A 21,131-nucleotide genomic window follows, 5' to 3' on the forward strand; every position below is an offset into this window, starting at 1 on the left:
GATTCGTCTCATGCTTCAATTCCAATCGCTGACAACGTCTCGAGCCGCGGCAATGTAGGAGAGGCGATGGCAGCTCTTTGATGCTTATGCTCGTTTATCCTACGCCTTCGCCCTGCTTTTCGCTGTGTTTTTCTGTTGCCGCCTTATCCGTAATTCCTCATTTTATTTTTTGCCCGTTCGCTCTTTGTGTCTGCCCGACGGAGCCCTCCCGCCTCCACCCTTGCATCAGACATATGCCTTTCGCTGGCTTCTTATGCTCGCTAGCTCCATTTTGGCCTGGCCTTATGCAAATGAATACTACCTGCTGCTGCTGATGTCCCTCAGTAGTTGTAAAAGGACAACCAATCTTGGTATTATGTAAATTGATCGCCTCTGTTGTTGGTTTTTCATTTCATTTTCTAAGCAATGTTTATATATATTTATAAATATATATATATATATAAATTGCTGCCACAAGAGCAACATCAACAGCAACAATATGTTTAGCAGCAGCAACAACAAAATTGAACTTTTAATTGAAAAAGTACCTCAGGAACGCCTCCTAGTTAAATATTTAAAAGCTGATTTAACTTAACGGCAGCACGTGCATCCAAAAACCTTTTTGGGTAGCTACTTTTACGCTCTGTATGACATCTTATTCAGATTATCTTTTTTTTATGTCTACCGAATATCAATGTATCTCTTACTTTGGCATTTCCTGATATACTTTCCATGAATACATTTTATAGCTTCTAGATTGTCTTTTATTCGTATCATCATCAAAAAACACTCGTATTCTTTATAGTATGAAGTTATATCTCTTGATTTGAAAAGAGTGTTTATCTATATTTTACGAACATTTTCTCAACTTATGAACGTGTTTAAACTTAAGAGGTTTCCAAGCAATATATTCTAAAAAACTTGGCCACATCCCAGACCTAAGTAAATATGTCTAAGACAAATGATTGCCTGTTGACTAAAATTTTCGAAAAAAGCTGGCAAAAGAAACACTTAATTACAAACACAAAACAGAAACCAAACAGAAAAATAAGTATAAATAATAAGTGAACTTTAATTCAGAGCTAACGACTTAGAGATACCCTGTAACTAACTATGCTTCTTATTAAGTTGCCTTATTCCAAATCCCAGTTTTACATTGTTGTATCGTTAAGGTGGGAATTCGACTGTTTCTGATATCACGTGAAGATTTTTATTGCTTTCTTATTCTGAGGGTGAAAATAAACGCTCTGCATTTATATAATATGCAAATTGATTCATTTGTTGAATAAAATGTTCAAAAATTGATTTCTTGTTTGCAACCAGTCAAATATGCGATTTGAATTATGAGCGCCTTTCTATGTGCTTCTCATGATCCTAAGTATAACTTACATGATTTTCATAAAAATTAAGATAGACTGTCTGTTTGTCGATTTCGCTTTCGGTTGTTCTCTACTTTTCTCCATTCAACTACTTTAGATTTTTTTTAGTGGAATAAAGAAAAATATTTTTAAAATTTATAAATTTATAAACTTTCTTTCGTCTTATGTGAGAAGGCTTTCGATCCCAGTTAGATTATTATGTGCATAACCTTATTATATTCTTTAAAGACATTCAACAAGGTAGAGGGTGTCGACAAAAAAAGAAAGCGAACCAATTTGAAAAGGAAGAAGTGCAAGAAACTGGTTTGGTTTTTGTTTCTGTTTCTGTTGGACTCGCGGCTCTGTCCAAAAATATGTGATTGTATTGACTCACTCCCCGCTGCTGAGCTGGTTAGTTGGTGCCTCGAAATGTGTTAAGTTGCCTCGTTTTGTATGCACAAAGGCAGCCACCAGCAACGGCAACTGTTGAACGGGGCAAGGGCGGAATGCGGGTGATGGCCCAGCCGGCGGCAAATTGAAGCGTTTCAGCTTCAAAATAAACAAACTTGAAATGGCGCGCAATTTTGCCCACTTACACAAGTAGATTGTGTATGCGTGAGTGTGTGGCCTGAGAGTGTGTATCTGCAAGATACTCTGTTGCTTGTTTGCTGTGTGTCGTTCGCTTGTATCTATCTGATGTTTTCAGTTGGGCTCTGGTCACGTACAAGATTGCTGGCCCCAAATGGTTGTCGATGCTTATGCCTTGCCTTGGTGTTCATTATGGACAACTCGCGGGCCCTCGGTTACACGATACTCAGTCGGCCAATAAACACGCCTGGACCCTGACATTAGTGGGTCAATGGTGGTCCCATAAAATACCATGAATAAGTGCACTTCTTCCTAATGTGCACATACATACTCGTACATGTTTATTCAATGAGTACTAATTCTTTATTTTGCCTGTGTATTTGCAGGAATATTGTCTCCTCCGGGTCCGTTTCTGACGCCCAGTCCATCGCCATCGATCTCAGCTAGTCCACGCCTGCAACCATCACCATCTCTATCGCCATTCCCACAGGATGTGGTGCTCGTAGCCGGTGGCAATGCAATAAACGCCAACAGCAATCCACAGGAACACGTAAGTCTAATCACATCTACTTGCTTTTATGGGTTATCTCTGTGGAAGCCATTAATCATCTGATCCCTTACAGGAGCGCAAGGCGGCGACGCCTGGCAGGCGACAATCCATACATCAGTTCACAAATGGCAGTCCCAATGCCGGCACCGTTGTCTTTCAACCGAGTCCCTCACAGTCACCGGCCGCTGCCACGACGGTCATTGGCGTGACAGCTGGCGGTCTTATAGCCGCCGCCGCTGCCAGTGGCCACAATAATGCAATCGGAACTGAGCTGAACGCCACACTTGTCGGCTCCAATAATATACAACTGAACAAGGTATATTTAATTGAGTTGCAACGCTTACAACCCTCCTGATAAGATAAGATCCCTATCAAATTGGAGCACTGATAACTGATAATGAAACAAATTTACATTCTATTGCAAAGCTGATGCAATCTTGTATATAAAATGCAAGTTTAATGAATTACCTCACAAAATTATTTAACTTTTATGGATAATTAATACTTGAATATTATTTTAATTTTTATAACCGTTCAAAATAGGTAAAATGGGGAAAACGGGCTTGTGCAAACTATATAATAGGCTCCAAAATTTAAGAGTTAGAGACTTAAAATTTTAAATGTAGGTCCTCCTGGTGCAGCAAAAGATTGATTTCGTTTTAAAGCATCTGAAACTCTCCCGTTTTCATGAAACCGATATTCTGCTTTTTGAGCTATAGCCACTAGATTTGGTATGTAAACTCTTGCATAGTATGTGAAGATCCGGAATATTACATCTTGTAGAAAATCCCTACAAAATTGAAAAAGCATCCGCATTTTTGGAGATAGAATCTTTGGCTTGTTGAGCTTGCACACATTTGGATATCATATATATGCTCTGAACATTTCCCGCTTAACACCGAAATTAATAACGAAAGGAAAAACTAATTACCCATAGAGTGGGGCCAATAATCGAAGAAACACAGAGTACACTATCTATAGAATTGTTTGCAATAGCGATAATCATACGTGTTTTATTTTTCTTTTATTTATTAGGTTCAAGCCTAATCAAACGCATTTAATTTTAACTTAAAGAAGATTTAAACTTTGTTGTTAAACTCGAATCTTTAGGCTTAAGAAGGGTCATCGAATAGAACTTTCTGCTTCTTGTTGACACCATGGAACCAAATTGGAAAATTATTTTAATAACTGTTATATTATGCAGTTAAATAAATTTATTGCTTCGGTTGCAAGATTCACTAGCTCACTAAGACAATTCTTATATATTCTCTACTTTGCCCACATCTCATAATAGGCCTATCCAATGACAATCTAAATGATTGTTGGCTCAATTCAAAGTTCTTTTATCTAATATCTACTAGATGTCAACTTTTTGACAAATTATTATTATTAATTTTATTATTATTATTATTATTATTATTATTATTATTATTATTATTATTATTATTATTACTGTTATTTTTAATTGTATTATTATTATTATTATTGTTATTATTATTAATATTATTTGTTGTTGTTATTACTATAACTGTTATAATTAATTGTATTATCATTATTATAATCATAATTTTATTATTAATTTTACAAGTTAGTTATTATATTATTTAAAATCAACTCATAAATATCACAGCTTAATGGTGCTGTCTAAGCTGCTCAATCATGTTTACATCAATTTCTGATTTAATCGTTTTATTGTTTATTGCTTTTAAATTCTAAGACCTTGGCAAACAAGTCGTCAAAGTGTAGTTAATGATTGTCAAAATGAATGAATTTGAATTAAAAATTTTCATTCGTTTTCCAGAAGGGCAACAAGCGGACTGGGCAGCACCAGCAACAACAGCATCAGCAACTACAGCAGCAGCAACTGCAACATCAGCAGCAGCAGCAAATCTTTAGCACCAGCGCAGCGGCGCCCACCTCGATTTCGACGGTAGCCGGCGGCTATGGGCAACCGAATGCAACGGCAATCAGTACGCCCCTTTCGTTTGCGACAGCAAATGTGGCTAGTGGCCCAAAAGGTCAAGCGAAAAAGGGCACTACTTCGGGGCTGAGCCAACAGCAGCAGCAGCAGCAACATCAACAACAGCAGCACTTGCAGTTCCAACAGTATCAGAGCAGTAGTCCGCTGATAGCGGATAGTCCTATTCCCAGCCCCAGCAACGCGATTGCTGCTGCTGCCATAAAACCGCCAACGCCGCAGCCTCAAACCGTACAGATGCTTCCACAGCAGTTCACCATCACCAGCGGGCCGCAGCAGCAGCAGGCGCCGCAGCAAGTTTTTCAGTTCATTCAGGGCCCTCAGGGTCAAATCATAGCTACCACGCAGCAGGCGACGCTTCAGCAACAGCATCTGCAACAGCAGCAGCAACAGCAGCAGCAACAGCAGCAACAACAACAACAGCAACAACAGCAACATCAGCAGCAGCATCAGCAACAGCATCAGCAACAGCAACAGCAGCAGCAGCAGCAGCAACGTTATACCAGCAATGCAGGCGTTTCGTTGTCCACTGCGCCCACGAAGGCGAGCAAGGCGCCCCAACAGATACTGCCCAAGCCGCAACAGGAACTGGGATCTCATTCGATGCAACAGCTGTCGAAGAGCAAAAATATCAGTAACAGCAACGCACAATTGCCGCAGATCTCGCAGTCGACGCAGCCACAACAGGCACAGCTCAATGCTGCAGCCAACAATGCCAACAACCAGCAACAACAGCAGCAAATTTTGCTGCCAGCGACATCATCACAACCACAGCAATTGCTGCTGAATCAGATGCCCGTCCTGGTGCAGCAGAATCCGCAGGGTGTACAGCTCATATTGCGTCCACCCACGCCACAGCTGACGACGCCCTCTCTGGTTATACAGAATTCGCGTGGACAGCCGCAACTGCAGCAGCCGGCACAACAGCAGTTGCTACGTATTGTGGGCACCAATGGAGCCACCATGCAGCTAGCCGCTGCCACACCCACATTTATAGTGTCCTCGCAGGGCAACCTCATTCAGCAGACGGCTGCCGCCGGCCAATTCCAAAGCGCCATAAAGACTGGCACGCAGCTAAGCGGTCTGCATGCGGCGCTGGCGGCGCAGACGCCACGATCTCAGCCGTTTACCACAACGGCCACCATCAACACCCAATTACTGGGTCAGAGTGTTGCGGCACAGCTGCAAAATTTACAGCTAGCCGCTGCAGCGGCTGCCAATGGCAATGGCATTGCCCAGATACAAATGCCGAATGGACTGGCGGCCATTTCGCAGCTACAACAGACACTAGGTGGCGCCACCATCAATCTGAATCAGTTGTCTGGCGCGCACCTGCAACAGATTGCCAGCGCCTTCCAGACGCCGCAGCCACCACAGCAGTCCACAGCGTCGGGAGCGACCAGTGGCAACGGCAACAATTCCGCAGAGCTGTTTGCTCAATCCTCGCCAGCGCATGTACCGCTGGCCGTTACACCGGAGCCAATGCGTCAACCGACGCCGCAGCAGCAGGCGGCCATGGCCACCATACAGCTGCAGCATCAGCAACAACAGCAGCAGCAAGCGCAAATACATCAGCTGCAGCAGCAGCTGCAACAGACACAGACACAGGTGCAGCAGGCGCAACAACAGCAGCAGCAACATCAGCAGATTGTCGAGCCCAAGAAGAAGCCGCGGCCGCGCAAAAAGAAGCCACCAGCGGCAACTGCAACGGCAGCGACACAGCAAAAGATCGCCATATCTGCCACGCCCACTTCCACAACGACGCTTACACGAACGCCCACGCCGCAGGCACAGACTCAAACGCAAACGCAGGCGGCACAGTTGAAGTCGCCATCGCCGCCGCCCACACACATACAACGCGCCAGCAATGGCAAACTAGATCTCGGCGATGTGATGAAGTTCTGCGGCATTACGGAGGATGATGACGACGACGAAGACTATGGCATGGATGCAGTCACAAGCTCTGCAACAGCCGCAGTCAATAACAGCAGCAGCAGCAGCGGCAGCAACATCAACAACAACAACAACAACCACCATGTTGAGGAATCGCTGCCAGCAGCACCACCACCACCACCGGCGCCCTTAAGCAACGGAGTAGCAGCAGCTGCAGTCAATGCGGCAACGGGGCCCAGTTCCAACGATATTATGATCTCCATACCGAGCCAAAACGGCAGCGATGGGCTGCCCTTCACGCTGACTATACCGGCACCAGCGCCGGTCAACGAAGCCACCGAAATACCAAATATCCTCATTAAGATTGATCCAAGCGATGTTGCGGCGGCATCGTCCGCTTCCGCTGGAGCAACTGTACCACCGTATACGCTATCAACGCCGCGCCTGCCCACCGCCGAGGAAATTCAACGGCAGGCGCAGCAACATCTCGCCCAGCAGGCAGCCGCTGCAGCAGCCGCCGCTGCGGCTGGCGCCAAAATCTGCACCAGCATACAGACCACAACGCCGGCGCCAACGATTAGCTTCAGTCTGGGCACACAGGCCCAAACCATAGGCAGTGTCACGCTGCAGCCGACCTCCGTTGCGGCAAGTATAACGCTGACCACGCCCACGGTAACTGGAACGGCAACAGCGACAGCCACTGCGCCGAGCTCGGCAACAGCAGCAACGACGGCCGCGGTTAAGCCGCGTCGCAAACCCGCCGTGCGTCGCAACACCAAAAAGCAGGACATGCTGAATAGCAGTGCCAGCAACGTCAGCAATGCCAGCGGCAGCAGCAACAACAACAATATGAACAATGGCATCATTGGCAGCAACAGCACTACCACGACCACCATCAGCAATGGGAGCAGCTGCAGCAGCGCCGTCAACACTGTCAACACCATCACATTGACAACTCCTGTGAGCAGCAGCAGTACTTGCAGTTCCAGTATATTGCTGCCGCACGGCCTTGGACTGGCAGGCAGTAGCAGTGGCACCGGCAGTGGCAGCAACAGTACGCCAACGACCGTGCCCAGTCAGATTGGCAACATACAGATATCGCAGGTGCAGAATCATCATCAGTCAGCGATGCCCGTCGGCAGCGCCGTAGAGAATAAGATTCAAATAATGCCAATTCTGCCGCCTGGAGCCACCGTTATGGGCGGTTCTGTGCCAGCTGCAGGAACAGCAGCGACGGCAACAACAATTGCTGCACAGCAAGCGCAGCTCGTCTTTCAGTCAACGCCAGCAACAGCAGCATCTGCGTCGGAAACTGCCACAATAAAGCTGTCCAGCGATGGCCGCCAGATGCAATTGGTGGCCATACCACAGGCCACGCCGCCGGCCGCAGCGGCACCATTGCAAGCTGTGACAACGGCAGGTGGTGCCACTATATTGCCACCACAGCTCACGGGGATGCCGGGTAATGTGTCCATTTCCGTGGGTTCTCCTGCTTCCGCGGCGGCGCTAGTGCCGCAACTGACAGGCAGCCTAACGCTGGCCGTGTCGGAGCACTGCGAGCGGCTTATTTTGCGTCATGATCCGAACACGCCGCAGGATCACCAATCGCAGCTTATACTTCAGGCATTGCTCAAGGGCGCCCTGCCTAATGTAACCATCATCAATGAGCCAACGCGCATGGACAGCAACAAGCCACCAGCGCCAACGCCCCCGCCTCCGCCACCACAACAGCAGCAACAACAGCAGCAACAACAGCAGCAACAACAGCAGCAACAACAGCAGCAACAACAGCAGCAACAACAGCAGCAGCAACAACAGCAACAACAACAGCAGAAACAACAGCAGCAGCAACAACAACAACAGCAGCAGCAGCAGCTGCAATTACAACAGCCGCAACAGACGCAGTTGCCTATAACAACAACAACATCAGCTCAGCAGCTGCCCAAAGCACCAGCAGCGCCAAAGAGCGAAGTCAAAGGTAATAGATTACATACAACGCTACTTTTCTCATGCTAACTCTATCCTCTACCCATTTGCAGTTACTAACAACAGAAAGCTGTCCACACCCGCCGCGCCCGCCAGCAATCTGCTGAGTAACAGCAACAGCAGCAGCAGCGTTACCACCAACACAAACAATTCAATTAAACCACCGACCATGCCCGCTAAGACTAACGATACTTTAAACTTTCCACAATTGCCGTCAACGCCGCAATTGCTCGTACAGCAACAGCCGCAGCAGCAGCAACAACCACATCAGCCACAACAGGCTCAACAGCAGCAGCAGCAGCAGCCGCAGGTTAACAACGCTCAACGTTATGTGGCGCTGCCACCCATCGATCCCAGTACACAGCAGTTGTTCTGCCTGAACAGCGTGTCCAATCAGATCACGGCCATCAGTGCTGGCCAAACGGCGGCATCAATTGGGCCGACGGAGCGGCTGCTGATAGCGCCCGCTGGCATCAATGCACAACAGCTGGCGCAATGCCTGCAGCTGGGTCAGTTACACTTTAACGATGTGAATCCTCTGCCGCCCACACAGCTACAGCAACAGCAGGCTGCGACGACGACAGCAACATTGCCCATTCCATTGCGTCCTCAGCCACCGCAGCAGCAGATCGTACATCCCATACAGCCTATCAGCAACGGACATGGTCTCAGCCTGGGTCTGCCCATCAGCACGACAACAACAACGACATTAACCGCCAGCGGTAATACGACAACGAATACCACAACGGTGACCAAACAGGTGGCCAATGTAGCGCCCATCATAGACCAGAGTAAGGCCAAACTAGAGCCAGCAAAGGCGACGGGCACATGCAGCACGGCAACAACTGCGAGCAGCACAGGCGCCGTAGCCAAAAAAAAGCCTGTGCGTAAGCCCAAGACGACGCCGACGGCAGCCGAGCTGGCCAGTCTGAAAAATGCCAGCGTTGTCAAGCCCATGCCGAAGCTTGATCCGCTCTCGCAGAAGCCTAACAACAATCCCGTTCAAATAGTACAGCCCAATGTGGCCAGCGGCAAGCAGATGATTGTTGTTGTCAGCTCCAGCGGCGGACAGACAACTACCACAACAACAACAACCATAATGAGCAATAGCATACAACCATTCCAGACAACAAGCGGCACCAAGTTGGTGGGCGTCACAGCGCCCATGCAGCAACACCAACAACAGCAACTGCAGCAGCAACCTACAGGGGCAGCAGCAACTGTGCAGCAGCAGCAACAGCAACAACAACGCGGCAGCTTCAGCTTAACAGCAACAACTTCAACGCCTAGCTCTGTGCTCAGCAGCAGTAGCAGTAGCAACAGCAGCAGTGGAGTAGCAATAGCATCGCCAGTTGTCACGCAGTTGCAATTGCCGGCGCAAATGCAGCAACAGCCTAAACAACAAACGCAACAGCAGCCGCAACCCGCACCCCAACAACAGCCACAACAAAACACAATTTCGCGCGTGCAAACGATCCAATTGACACCACAAATGCAGCAGGTGTTCCGCACGGTGCAAATGCAGATACAGTTCCTTACCATAAAGCTGCAGAACAAGTCCTTTGTGCCCACATTGCCAATCTCGCCAGATGTGGATCCGGCAGCAATTGCCATGTACAACAAACCTATGTCGGATGCAGAGATCAATTTGGCGCTGCAGCGTTTGTTTGCGGAACAGCATCGTATCTTGGCTTCGGGCAAAGAGGTGCCAACTCCGGAGGGCATGATTCCAACGCCCAATGCAAATGGCAGCTTTAGCCTGATGCCGCAGCAATTCCAGCAAGTGCAGCAGCAACAACAACAACAGCTGCAGCAGCAGGCGCCACAATCTGCAGAATCACTGAAACCAACAGCTGGGGGTGTTATATTAGCAAATGTGGTGCAACCAAACAATCATTCCACCACCAGCACAGCTACAGCTGCAGCAGCTATCAATGGGCAGCAACAGCAGCAGCAACAGCAGCAGCAACAACAGCAGCAACAGCAGCAGCAACAACAGCAGCAACAGCAGCAGCAACAACAGCAGCAACAACAGCAGCAGCAACAACAGCAGCAGCAACAACAGCAGCAGCAACAACAGCAGCAGCAACAACAGCAGCAGCAACAACAGCAGCAGCAACAACAGCAGCAGCAACAACAGCAGCAGCAACAACAGCAGCAACAACAACTTAATGTTGCTCAGCGCATACACATTTATCCCATGCAACATCAACAGCAGCAGCAATTGGCTAACAAACAAAAGCTAGCGCAGCAGAAGCAGCAACAACAGCAGCAGCCAGCGTCTATTTGCAACCTGCAACAGCAACAAACGCCGCAAGCAAAACCCAAGGAGCAGCCATGTCGCAACAAATCTAATACGTCCAATCAACAGCAGCAGCAACAACAACAGCAAACGCATACAACAGTCAACATGTTGCAACAGAAAACGACAGTAATGTCTGTGCCACTGCTGCAGCAACAGCAACAACAGCCCGCCGCCTGCTTAAAGAACGGACCCCCACCGCTCATCTTTGCCAGCTCCACCAATCTGCTATCCAACAGCAACAGCAGCAGTAACATTAGCAGCAATAGCAGCAGCAACAGCAGCAATAATAGTAGCAACATGCAAGGCGGAATGTTAGCCATGCCACCATTGCAACCGCAACAGCTGCAACCCCCACAACAACATCAGATACAGCAGCAACAACAACTACCGCCGTTATCGCAAGCACCGCCAGCCGCAGCGACAGCGTTGGGCAATTTAATTGCCCCAACGCTACCAACACTGCCCGTATTTTTGCCGACTCTGCCCGTGCCCAAGCCGGAGGAGTTGCTCCCCACACCAAAACCAAAAATTGCGCGCCTCTCCTTGTGAGTAGTTGGTTGAAAAATGCCGATTTTAAAGAAATGAGGCCAACTTGAATACACTTAGTTAAGACCATATTATATTATAAATTAATAGACTTTCTATTCGCAGGTTTGTGCGCCAATTGGAGGTGGATCAGGAGAGCTGTCTGAAGCCGGACTATGTGAAGCCCTTTCGCACCAAGGACGAGGCAGTCAAGAGGCTAATCAGGTGAGCTGCAGGAAGTGTTTCTATTGGTATATCTTAACTAACTCTTGGCTTATTTGCAGATATCATTGCATGCATGAGAACGATGTGGAGCTGCACTCCGATGAGGATGAGGAATTCGAGGCAACTGCTCTGGGCTTTCGCGATAAGTTCCGGCAGCTAAATGGAAAATTCCAGGAAATTTTATTGCAAGAGTCAACGGTAAATATTCCAGATGAGTACCTCCTTTTAAAACAGATTTTTAATATTTTGTAATTGTTGCAGTTGCCGCATCGCACTTCGGAGTTGTTGCAAGTGCAGCAGCTGATGATAGACGATCTGAAGGGTGAGATCAGTGATATACGCAACGCGGAGAAGGAGCTGTTGGAGAAGGAGCAGCAGCACCTCAAAGAGGAGCTGAGATCTGATGCAATAGCCGAGTATGAACCGGAAATGGATACCAAAGTTAAGGATGAAATCAAATCGGAGCCATTGGAAAGAGTGTCCGAATCAGTAGCACAGGCAACAGCAGCAGCAGTTGTTGACAAGTTCGATCTGCTTAAGAATAGTGCGGATGTGAACAAGGCATACAACAAGCCCCAGCAGCAGCACCAAACACAGCAGCAACATGTTAAGCGGGAGGTGAATGGCGAATGGCAGGGCCAGGCGGAGGCTAGCAGCAATAACAATGGCTCTGCGAGTGACCCTGTTAAGAAGGAGCAGCTCAACAGCTCCAAGGACAACCCTGAGTATATAAAAAAGGACTACGATAACTTTGATATCGAATCGGAGCTGACGCCAAGTTTTATTATGAAGAAGGTAGAGCAAAAAATGCAGACAGCTGGTGTAAAGAATGCTGAGAACTGTTACGCTGACAATGTATTGCAAGAGGAGCAACAACAGCAACAGCATCCACATCCACAGCAGCAGCAACAGCTACAACAACATGTTAAAAGTAATAACATCGGCCATGAAGATCATGACGATGGCTGGTATTGTCTTCAAAAAGAGCTTAATCTGATGAGTAATGAGGCATTGCAGTCACAGCAACAACAAAATGCGCCACTGCAACACTTGTCACAGCAACATCTGTATGATAACAACGCCGGCAGCCTGCTGAGCAATGGCAATCATCTGTCCGATCTCTTTCCCAATGGCTGCATTGACAAGAGCAATCAGAGCAACAGCAATAGCAGCAGCAACAGTAGTAGCAGCAGTTGTGGCGGTGATGTTGGCGGCAACAGCAGCAACGCTGGCAACAACAACGTGCCCATAGGCAGCTCTTCGTGCAGCCAGCAGCGTCAACAGCCGTTGGCTATGCAAGCAGATCAACCGAATCATCATCCGGCCATCAGTGAGTTCTTTAGCAGCGATTCGGATGTACAAAAGTCAGTGGAGACGCGCCTGGAGGCTATGTTTGGTGAGTCGCCGGTAGATTTGGATGTGAAGAATAGCAGTGACGCGCACGACATTGAGTCAAATCTAGATGAGATATTTGGCGATGCAAAATCGCCAACAGCGAGTCACAAGAACAAACTGAATATTTGGGCGGCAGATGCGGGATTCAGCGCCGGTTACAGCAGCGAACAGCAGCAGCAGACGTACGCACACCAACAACAACCACAGCAGCAATCACATCAGCAAGCACAGCAGCAACAGCACCACATTGAGCTCAACTGCAACAATAACCCGCGTTGGATGCAAAGCATGGAGGCTCACTACAGCGACTATATGTCCAGTAACACCAGCACAGTTGATGGCCAAGCGCACAACATGCTGGTCAATGGGGAGGCACGCAAGCGCCATTGGAATGGCCAGTTGATGGGCTCGAGCAGCGACTTGGAGGATGAGAACAGCAGCAAGCGCTTGTGCACGGCTTCGTCAACGTCCTCGTCGCCCATGTCCTCACAGCAGCATGTGCAGGTCCCGCAACATGCCATGCTAGATGCTGACATGTTAGCGTTGCACGATGGCATGGGTGTGGACGGCGTGACCAATAACGGACCCGCTGCCTTTTCACAATTGCTAATGGAGGAGCAACATCAGCAGCAACAACAGCAGCAGCAACAACAACAGCAGCAGCAGCAGCAGCAACATAGCTTTGCCAATCATCAGGCTTTCGCGAACTTGTTGGATCCACAGCAGCAACAGCAACAGCAGCAGCAACAACAGCAGCATCAACATTACCAGCACAGCATGCAACAACAGCTACAGCAGCCACAGCAGACGCAGCTGCATGTGAATCACATGGGCGCCAACTCAGTGGTGACTGGCGAGTACGACGACGATATAAGTCGGCATGTGGCTAGTGCCATTGACAGCATACTGAACCTGCAGAACAGCGGTGATTCGTTGCAGTTCTCATTGGGCTCCTTTCTGGGCGACAGTATACTGGACGATCAGCGGCAAGCGGCCAATTTGCCCAGTTGCCAGCAGGAGCAGGTGAACAATAGGCGCCGTCAGCTGGGAGAGGATATGGGAGATTGTCTGATCAGTGGTGGTGCCGGACCAGCTGTTAGTGCGGTAGCTGATGCCAGCGGCAACCTATTGCTCGATCATCATCACCATCATCATCATCAACAACAGCAGCAGCAGCAACAACAGCAGCAGCAGCAGCTACTGCAGGGCCATCTGGGTCAGCAGCAGCCACATCTGCAGCATCATGCGCAACTCCATCATGGCTTGTCGCAGGCACAGCCTCAGCATCATGCGCAGCTAAATGACTTTAGCTGTGTGGCCGCTGGCCTAGATGATGCCGTCAAGTCGATTATGACCTCTTGACTTGGGCTGCATACATCCACAACGACAGTAACTGGAGCGGCACAAAACATAGCTGTCGAGCTGCCGCCGGCGGCAACGGCAACTGTAGCCAACAGTCTTATACTGGAATTCAACGCGACCACCTTGTAAAGGACTGCCCAAGGCAATGACACATTGATTGTATATTAAGCCCCCCCCCCCCCCGCCCCCTTTGCATGTTATTTGTTCTCTTTAGTTGTTGTCCACTGTGCTGAATGAATTTGGCAACAGTTGCCACATTTTAGCATCCTGCTCTGTACAATTTTTATTTTCATTTTAGATCTAAGTTGAATGTGTAGTATAAATTGTATTAATTCTTGTTTTCGTTTTTAGTCCAATGTGTTTGTACAATATTTAAAAACTAAAAGATAATGACAAAACAGCCTGGTAATTATTTTTATAAATTTATAGTCACACAATCGAATGCATTATTATGGGACAGCAGGTCCTTAAAAGTCAATAGTGAAAAGCAATTAACGCAGAGAATTGAAAACAAAACGACGAATAGCATGAAATGCTTCTTAGAGAAGTAAACTGAATTCTAATGTAATACAAATTATATAGATACAATAAATAAGTGAAAAATGCCTAGACAATTTATTAAAATTATATCTTAACTATCAACAAGTGAAAAGGAACGTAAACCAATCAAAGAAACCTATAAAAGAATAAACAGTAATTGCTTTGGCGTGCCGAAGATTAGTAAATACGCTTGCCGACGTACTAAACAATATTGTTTGGCTAAATTGGCTAATTTACACTTAAATTGTCCGAAAATTTTTACTGAATTGTTGATAGAGATTTTAAATATAAAGCTTTTCGTACACGTGATCTGATCTGATAAGTTCCAATGCCAAGTTACAGCTCCAAAACTGAGAGCAAAAATACGTTATGTTCAAAAATATATAATACGGATGGGCCAGGGCTCGTATCTATCAAGTGTGCCGCATTTCGTGACTAAATTATTGCACGCGATTGGTTGTGTTATACACAATTAAGTTGGTTGGGAGGAATATGCCAATCGAGAGAGCATTCAAAATTCATAATTAGAATTATGCAAACCAATTGTAACTACGTTGCCAATTTTGTTGAAATGAGAACAAATGAAATACAACAACAAAAATCGATATACAATACAACAAAATTGAAAACATATACATTAAATTATTTATTATTAAGCATTTGTACATATATATATATATATATATATATATATATATATGTGAAGCATGCGTCAGTTTCAACAATCGCAGTTTTTAATACAAATTAAAGGATTTGCTCTTAGTGTATAAATGTTTATAAAAAAGCATGCACAAATACGTAAAGTAAACTAAAATAATTTAATAAATTCAATCTAAGCAATTTAAATTTATATTATTTAAAAAACGCGTAACGTCTGTCTGCTTTTGAGCTAACAAACAAAATACACTGAGAAAAATATACACATGTATGCATTAATAATTCGAATAACAAATGTGCTCAATTTTAATTAGAAAGCTGTAAGCCAAGCGCCACCTTGGCTTTGACTACGGGTGACATTATTAATGAAAATTTAGGGAGTTTCAAGAGTCGAATGACTCCGACAGATGACAAAACGACGAACGACGAAGCAAACCAAAAGCAGTTCAAAAGTAAAAATCACAATTTTAGCAAATTTAGTTTAAATCATTTATAAATTGTAAATGATATACTTATAAATGCATAGAGTTGTGTGTAAATTGTACTTCAATAACAGAACAAAAAAAAAAAAAAAAAAATCACAAAAAATATTTGTAAACGAATCGTATCACTGTATCTTGATCTTCATCTTGCCACAAATCTGATTTGTGATTTGTGCCACGTTTTAAATATCGATGTCTGATTAGCTTGTAACACAACTTAGAACAGATACATGAATCCATAAACAGTAAGCAACAAGAACTACGAACTTAATCCAAATATTGTAAATGTTAGGAAGCCGCGCATAAGATTCACACCACAAAACAGAAAATGTTTGACTTGAGTAATCAGTCGTCCGTATCACGTATTATTGCAATCCAGTTACAATAAATACTACTACTTTAAATAACTCCACCCCAACTGCAAAAAAAAAAAACAACCAGCTACTACAAAACCTAGTAAGCTTTGGTATGGAATGTGACTAAATTACGATATACTCGTAAGACACGTAGTTTGTAAGTAAATGATTGAGTGGTACCGGTACCATTCAAATTGTGTGTATTACTATATCGAGTTTAATTGGTTTAGATCCCGACTTACTCATGCCCTATTATCTGTATTGATTTATGAAACAGATGCGCACGCAACACTTTCTAGTTGTTAAACAAAGACAAATAATGAAACAATTGTATAAAAATTTATATGTAATAGCTAAAAGTTAAGTTAGTCAAGAAAAATTGCATTCGATATTATAGCTGCCGGTGAAAACAAATGCAAACAGAACTTATCACTCGCTAGGAGCACAATTCAATTAATTATTAATTAAATTGTATCATTTATAACTTATATACCCATCGTTTCAATTTGTATTCTAAACAAAGCGGTTACTCCAAATCGGCTTCAACAGATCCTCTCCCTAAAACCAAAAAAAAAAAAAAACTCAATATCGCATAATAAATGGTTCAGCTAAATGTGTCTAAATGTAATTTAATGAAACAAAACATAAACAAAAAAAAAAAAAAAAGAAAGCAAAGATTTTTAATGCAACATTGTGAGTTTTAATTGCAGTATCAACTTAAAAGAGAAATCAAGCAAGTTTAATATTTCATAGTTTATTAAGCCCATCCATTCATAGTCGTCATAAACATTAAGTACATAATCTTATTAAAAAAAAATAAACGCTACAAATAACAAGAACCCGAATTGAAACTGAAACAAAACTTTAACAAACAAACCAAAACCCAATAAAAATGCAATCAAATCTAATGCATGTTGTTGGGTGCAAGTGCAAATCGTACGCAAAAAAAAAAAAAATTGAAAAATACGTATTCATAAGAATAAACAAAATTCAGACAATTTTAAATATGCGTCTTTTATTATCTGATATTTTATAGAGGCGACTTTCTGATTAATTAAAATTTTCAGCTCAGTATATGTGAACAAACATATATTCACCTTCACCTTATCCAATATTATATGTTTAAATATTATCTAAAGACTTTATTTATTTCTTTATTTTAAAAACAGGCTAAATGTTTAATTTACTAAACAATGCATTGTGCTGGGTTTTACAAATTCAATATCATATTGGAAATTACATACACATGTACTAAGTACCTACCAGTTATTTATTGCTATATGTTATATACGATATTATTCCTAATTATAATTATCAACATTGCGGCAGTTAGAGTACTAGAGTTTTGGGCGCAACAAATTTTCGGGGCTTATAATTAGTAAATAAATAAATAATAAAAATAATGCGCTAAATCAGTACGAATATCATACAAATCATTGACATGCTTTCATTTAGCATATTTTTGATTATTATGAATTTTTGGCCAAGGGCACTTATATATTTTGCATCCAGAGCTTGGCATAGTATTTTTATTTGGCATTTGTGCTAAGCTACGACTAAGGGATACCGCCAAATTTTCACACTTCCTGGGGTTCAACTAACCTTATAACCTATCTTAGTTGGTATTGATGAAGCAATTCGGTTGCGTATTTACAATTAATGTTGGTACACGGGCAGTGGATGACCCTCAGAGTTGAAGACCCATTTTTCTAGGTCTATCTCCTTGCGATTGTCACTAAATAGCAAATAAAAGTATTTCAAAGTTTCGCTCATCCAAAAGCTTTCCATGAGATCGCGCATTCGTGTGTTTAACGTATTTTTCACATTGCCCAGAGATGTATAGCCGGCAGCTACTTTTGAATGCTTCTCAAAGGCCTGGAAAATGTTCCAGCCCATATCCTGATAAGTCCGGTTGCCGGTAAGTGCATAGAAATAATATAGACTCTCAATGAACTCGGGTCGTAGCAAATTGTGAGCATCATTGGGCTTCACATAGATGTCACTGTCATCCTTATCATTTAGCGCAAAGTACGAAATCTCAGCCGCCAATTGAGTGGGCTGTCTAATGTAGGTCTGATAGCAGGTGTCCAACAAATCCTTGGCAAGCAGTAGATGTGAGTCGGGCATGCCATTATCATGGCCCAGCAAGAGTGTGCCAGGCAAATAGCAAGTTAAATGATCCATTTTTGGTTTAAAATCATGACCATTTATCAGTTCCCCAATATAAACCCAATGCTCTCTTGGCGTGCGTCTCATCAATTGCGTGAGGACGCCATCTATTGCTTGCATATAGTCCAGAATAAGACTGACAAAGATCAATGACATATATTAATAAATATGCATATCTTTATCGTTGTTGCTTACTCACTTGTCGTTATCTTTGCGACCTGTTTGCAGCCATTGCTTAAGTAAGTACTCATAATAGGAATCTCCACGAGCACCCAGGGAGATGGTCGCATAATTCCTAAAGGTTCCTGTATTTGCATTGATAAATATTGGCACCAGGCCATGACTTTTATCCAGCGCATGTATTTTATCGTTAACTACGTTTACCACCTACGGGCAGACAATGTTCCCATTAATAAATATAACTGTAGGCACTTAACTGAATATAACTTACACGCTCAAAAATAGGTACATTAGTGGAGCGGCTGAGATCCCGAAATTCCAACTGTATGGTCGTTACTTCGCTGGTTGAACTATCCGGAGACCATTTTGGCGAATGTGCAGACCTTTCGCCTAGATTCACATCCGAATATGGTATGCCCGATGGCGAAAGAAAACTAGGTAACAAGCGATTGCCCAGTTCAGCCGCTTTGACCAAAAACATCTTGTCGCCGCTCAAATGGTAAGCAGACAGCAGTCCGCCCAGGACACGTATGGTGACCTCGAAGAGATTCACATCACGATTCGTGTGAAAGTGCAGAGAATTTTTAACCCAATCACGTGCTTCATTGAATTCTGCAAAAGCATAAGCAGTGGAATTAGTAATTCAACAACAAATATGCCATATGCCTACCATCTTCCAAGCCCATGATGTACATAGTGTCCAGAGAGTCCACAATTGACAACCCCAAACCAAACCACTCGTGTGAGCTCTGGGAAACCGGTTTTAGATTATCATGACCCCAGGCGTAAGTCTTGTACCCAGCCCAAGAGTGCTTAAAAGCCGCTACAACCGCAGCTTGCCGCTCATTGGTAGCTCCATGGAAATGCTGCCCTTTTGCCAACTCTGTTTCCATATTCTGTAGATGCGATTCAATGCTGACACCTGCTAATTTGAAGGGTTGTCTAATAGCCTCCTCTAGTTCTGTGCGAATGTTCAACGGGTCGCTGATAGCCAAAGATGACTGCTCTTCAATGGGCTGGTCTACATTATTTACTATATCGATTAGCCCATTGTTATTATCATTGATAGCGGCCACCGTTTCCGGAAGTTTAACAACGTGTTCCGCGGTATTGCCATCGGCATAGGCCATCCTGCCATCCAACTGCAATACAAACATAAAACAAAAAAATCTTTAAAATACCGGTTGTCAATAAATCAAAGCCCATAATCGTAAAAGTATGGATTGCCATTGTTATCAGCCTCAGCGGAGCTGCTCTAATGATATTTCAAGTGGGCCGCGCCCCTAACATGCTAGGTTGTGTGTATTGGAAAACAAAAGTTCATTTACTGATAAAATGCTTTTATAGCTGATAAATTAGTTAAGAAAATAATTGATTAACTGATATCAGACGTGTTGACCTACCTTATCTTTTGCCGGCTTTGTTTTAATCAGGCGGCTCCCATCTGTCATTGGAGATGCCACAGCGGCTGGAACATCGTCGTATAATTTGTTTTCCTTCTCGAGATTAGGATGGTGATGGGGATTCTGTAACGTATTTTCACGTCGTATATGAAAAGGAGCCGCTCCGGGCTTTAAATGCACATCCTTTATATTTATTAGCTGATCACCGGGCAAAAAGAGCAAAGCAGTAAAGAGAAATGCTGTTATGGCCATTATAATGAGATTACGTTGACAACGGGGCAATTGATTCCATGACTGCAATATACGTATAATAAAGAGAAACAAAACAAATTAACATGAGACACGTACTCTATAAAACCTATGATCGACAAGAAACTCGTCTATTTTATTTATCTAATACATGCCTATTTTTGGAATATATACGTGTTCAAACTTACCCGTCGCAGACTTTTGCGAGATAGGTTACCCTCATCGCCGCCAGCGCCACCTGTTATGCTCGCTATGGATGTTGAGGGTAGTGTTAGGGCAACGTGGTCGGTTTTTGTCATTTTCGTGTGACTTCTTATACCCTATCTTTCAGTATTGCAACTATGTAATTTTTATGGGATGAGACAAAAGATGGATCCACATTCGCACTCCCTTCGAACGGAAAAAATCGATGTGCACTAGCTTAAACAGCGGTTCGCTGTCATAAACTCAACTGTCAAACCAGCACTAACAATGATTTCTTCACATTGCTAACTTTAGGGTATCAGTTAACGAAATGTATACTTAACAACAATTTGCATTTCCACTAGTCTTTTCCTGTCGAAAATTTCTTATTATGGGACTATTCTCTTTTTACCCAACACTGTTATCTGCAATTACATATGTGGCCACCCCAAAAAAAAAAAGCATCTGCTAAAATGTTATTTACAGCGCGCACTGATTTGCTTGTTGAAAGTGGCCGTTATAGATTAAGTTGTTTTGAAAAGAAAGAAAGAATACAAAGTGGGAAACATTTTTAGCAAAACTCTCCTGTAAGATGGATTCATTTTTTAAATAAAAACCGGAAATTGAACCTTCGAACTGATATACTACTCCAAATGACTTTGATGAACGATAACGAGTAATGCCAGGACAGCTGTTGCTTAACATTATCCATCGAATGTGTTGGGTTTGCATTTCCTATCGAAATTGTGATGGGATTATAATTGTGGT

The 21,131-nt window shown here is 44.1% G+C and overlaps 2 protein-coding genes across 3 annotated transcripts in view; one reads left to right on the top strand and one right to left on the bottom strand.

Annotated features, from left to right (window-relative positions):
- Positions 1 to 16,315, top strand: part of Bicra (BRD4 interacting chromatin remodeling complex associated protein) — a 62,446-nt gene extending 46,131 nt beyond the window's left edge. Inside the window, exons 2-8 of one of the 2 annotated variants that reach the window (XM_064679789.1) lie at positions 2,312 to 2,475; positions 2,549 to 2,791; positions 4,277 to 8,324; positions 8,386 to 11,182; positions 11,274 to 11,387; positions 11,447 to 11,585; positions 11,649 to 16,315. In XM_064679789.1, coding sequence (XP_064535859.1) covers positions 2,312 to 2,475; positions 2,549 to 2,791; positions 4,277 to 8,324; positions 8,386 to 11,182; positions 11,274 to 11,387; positions 11,447 to 11,585; positions 11,649 to 14,144 — 10,001 coding nt within the window. In that variant the 3' untranslated portion in view covers positions 14,145 to 16,315. The remainder of the gene's footprint in view (positions 1 to 2,311; positions 2,476 to 2,548; positions 2,792 to 4,276; positions 8,325 to 8,385; positions 11,183 to 11,273; positions 11,388 to 11,446; positions 11,586 to 11,648) is intronic. The other variant, XM_064679797.1, reaches the window with a different exon arrangement.
- An 857-nt stretch (positions 16,316 to 17,172) lies between these two features.
- On the bottom strand, positions 17,173 to 20,763 carry alpha-Man-Ib (alpha-Mannosidase class I b). Its single transcript, XM_064679826.1, has 6 exons — positions 20,369 to 20,763; positions 19,932 to 20,225; positions 19,199 to 19,670; positions 18,800 to 19,140; positions 18,548 to 18,735; positions 17,173 to 18,484 (listed from the first exon to the last, which is right to left on the bottom strand). The coding sequence occupies exons 1-6, from the start codon at positions 20,477 to 20,479 to the stop codon at positions 17,836 to 17,838; spliced, it is 2,055 nt and encodes a 684-aa protein (XP_064535896.1). The 5' UTR covers positions 20,480 to 20,763; the 3' UTR covers positions 17,173 to 17,835.
- Positions 20,764 to 21,131: the final 368 nt, after the last annotated feature.

Source organism: Drosophila montana, unplaced genomic scaffold, assembly GCF_035044405.1.
Source record: "Drosophila montana isolate Dmon_TW-CO22-7 unplaced genomic scaffold, ASM3504440v1 contig_1264_1, whole genome shotgun sequence".
In the NCBI taxonomy this organism is placed as follows: domain Eukaryota; kingdom Metazoa; phylum Arthropoda; class Insecta; order Diptera; family Drosophilidae; genus Drosophila; species Drosophila montana.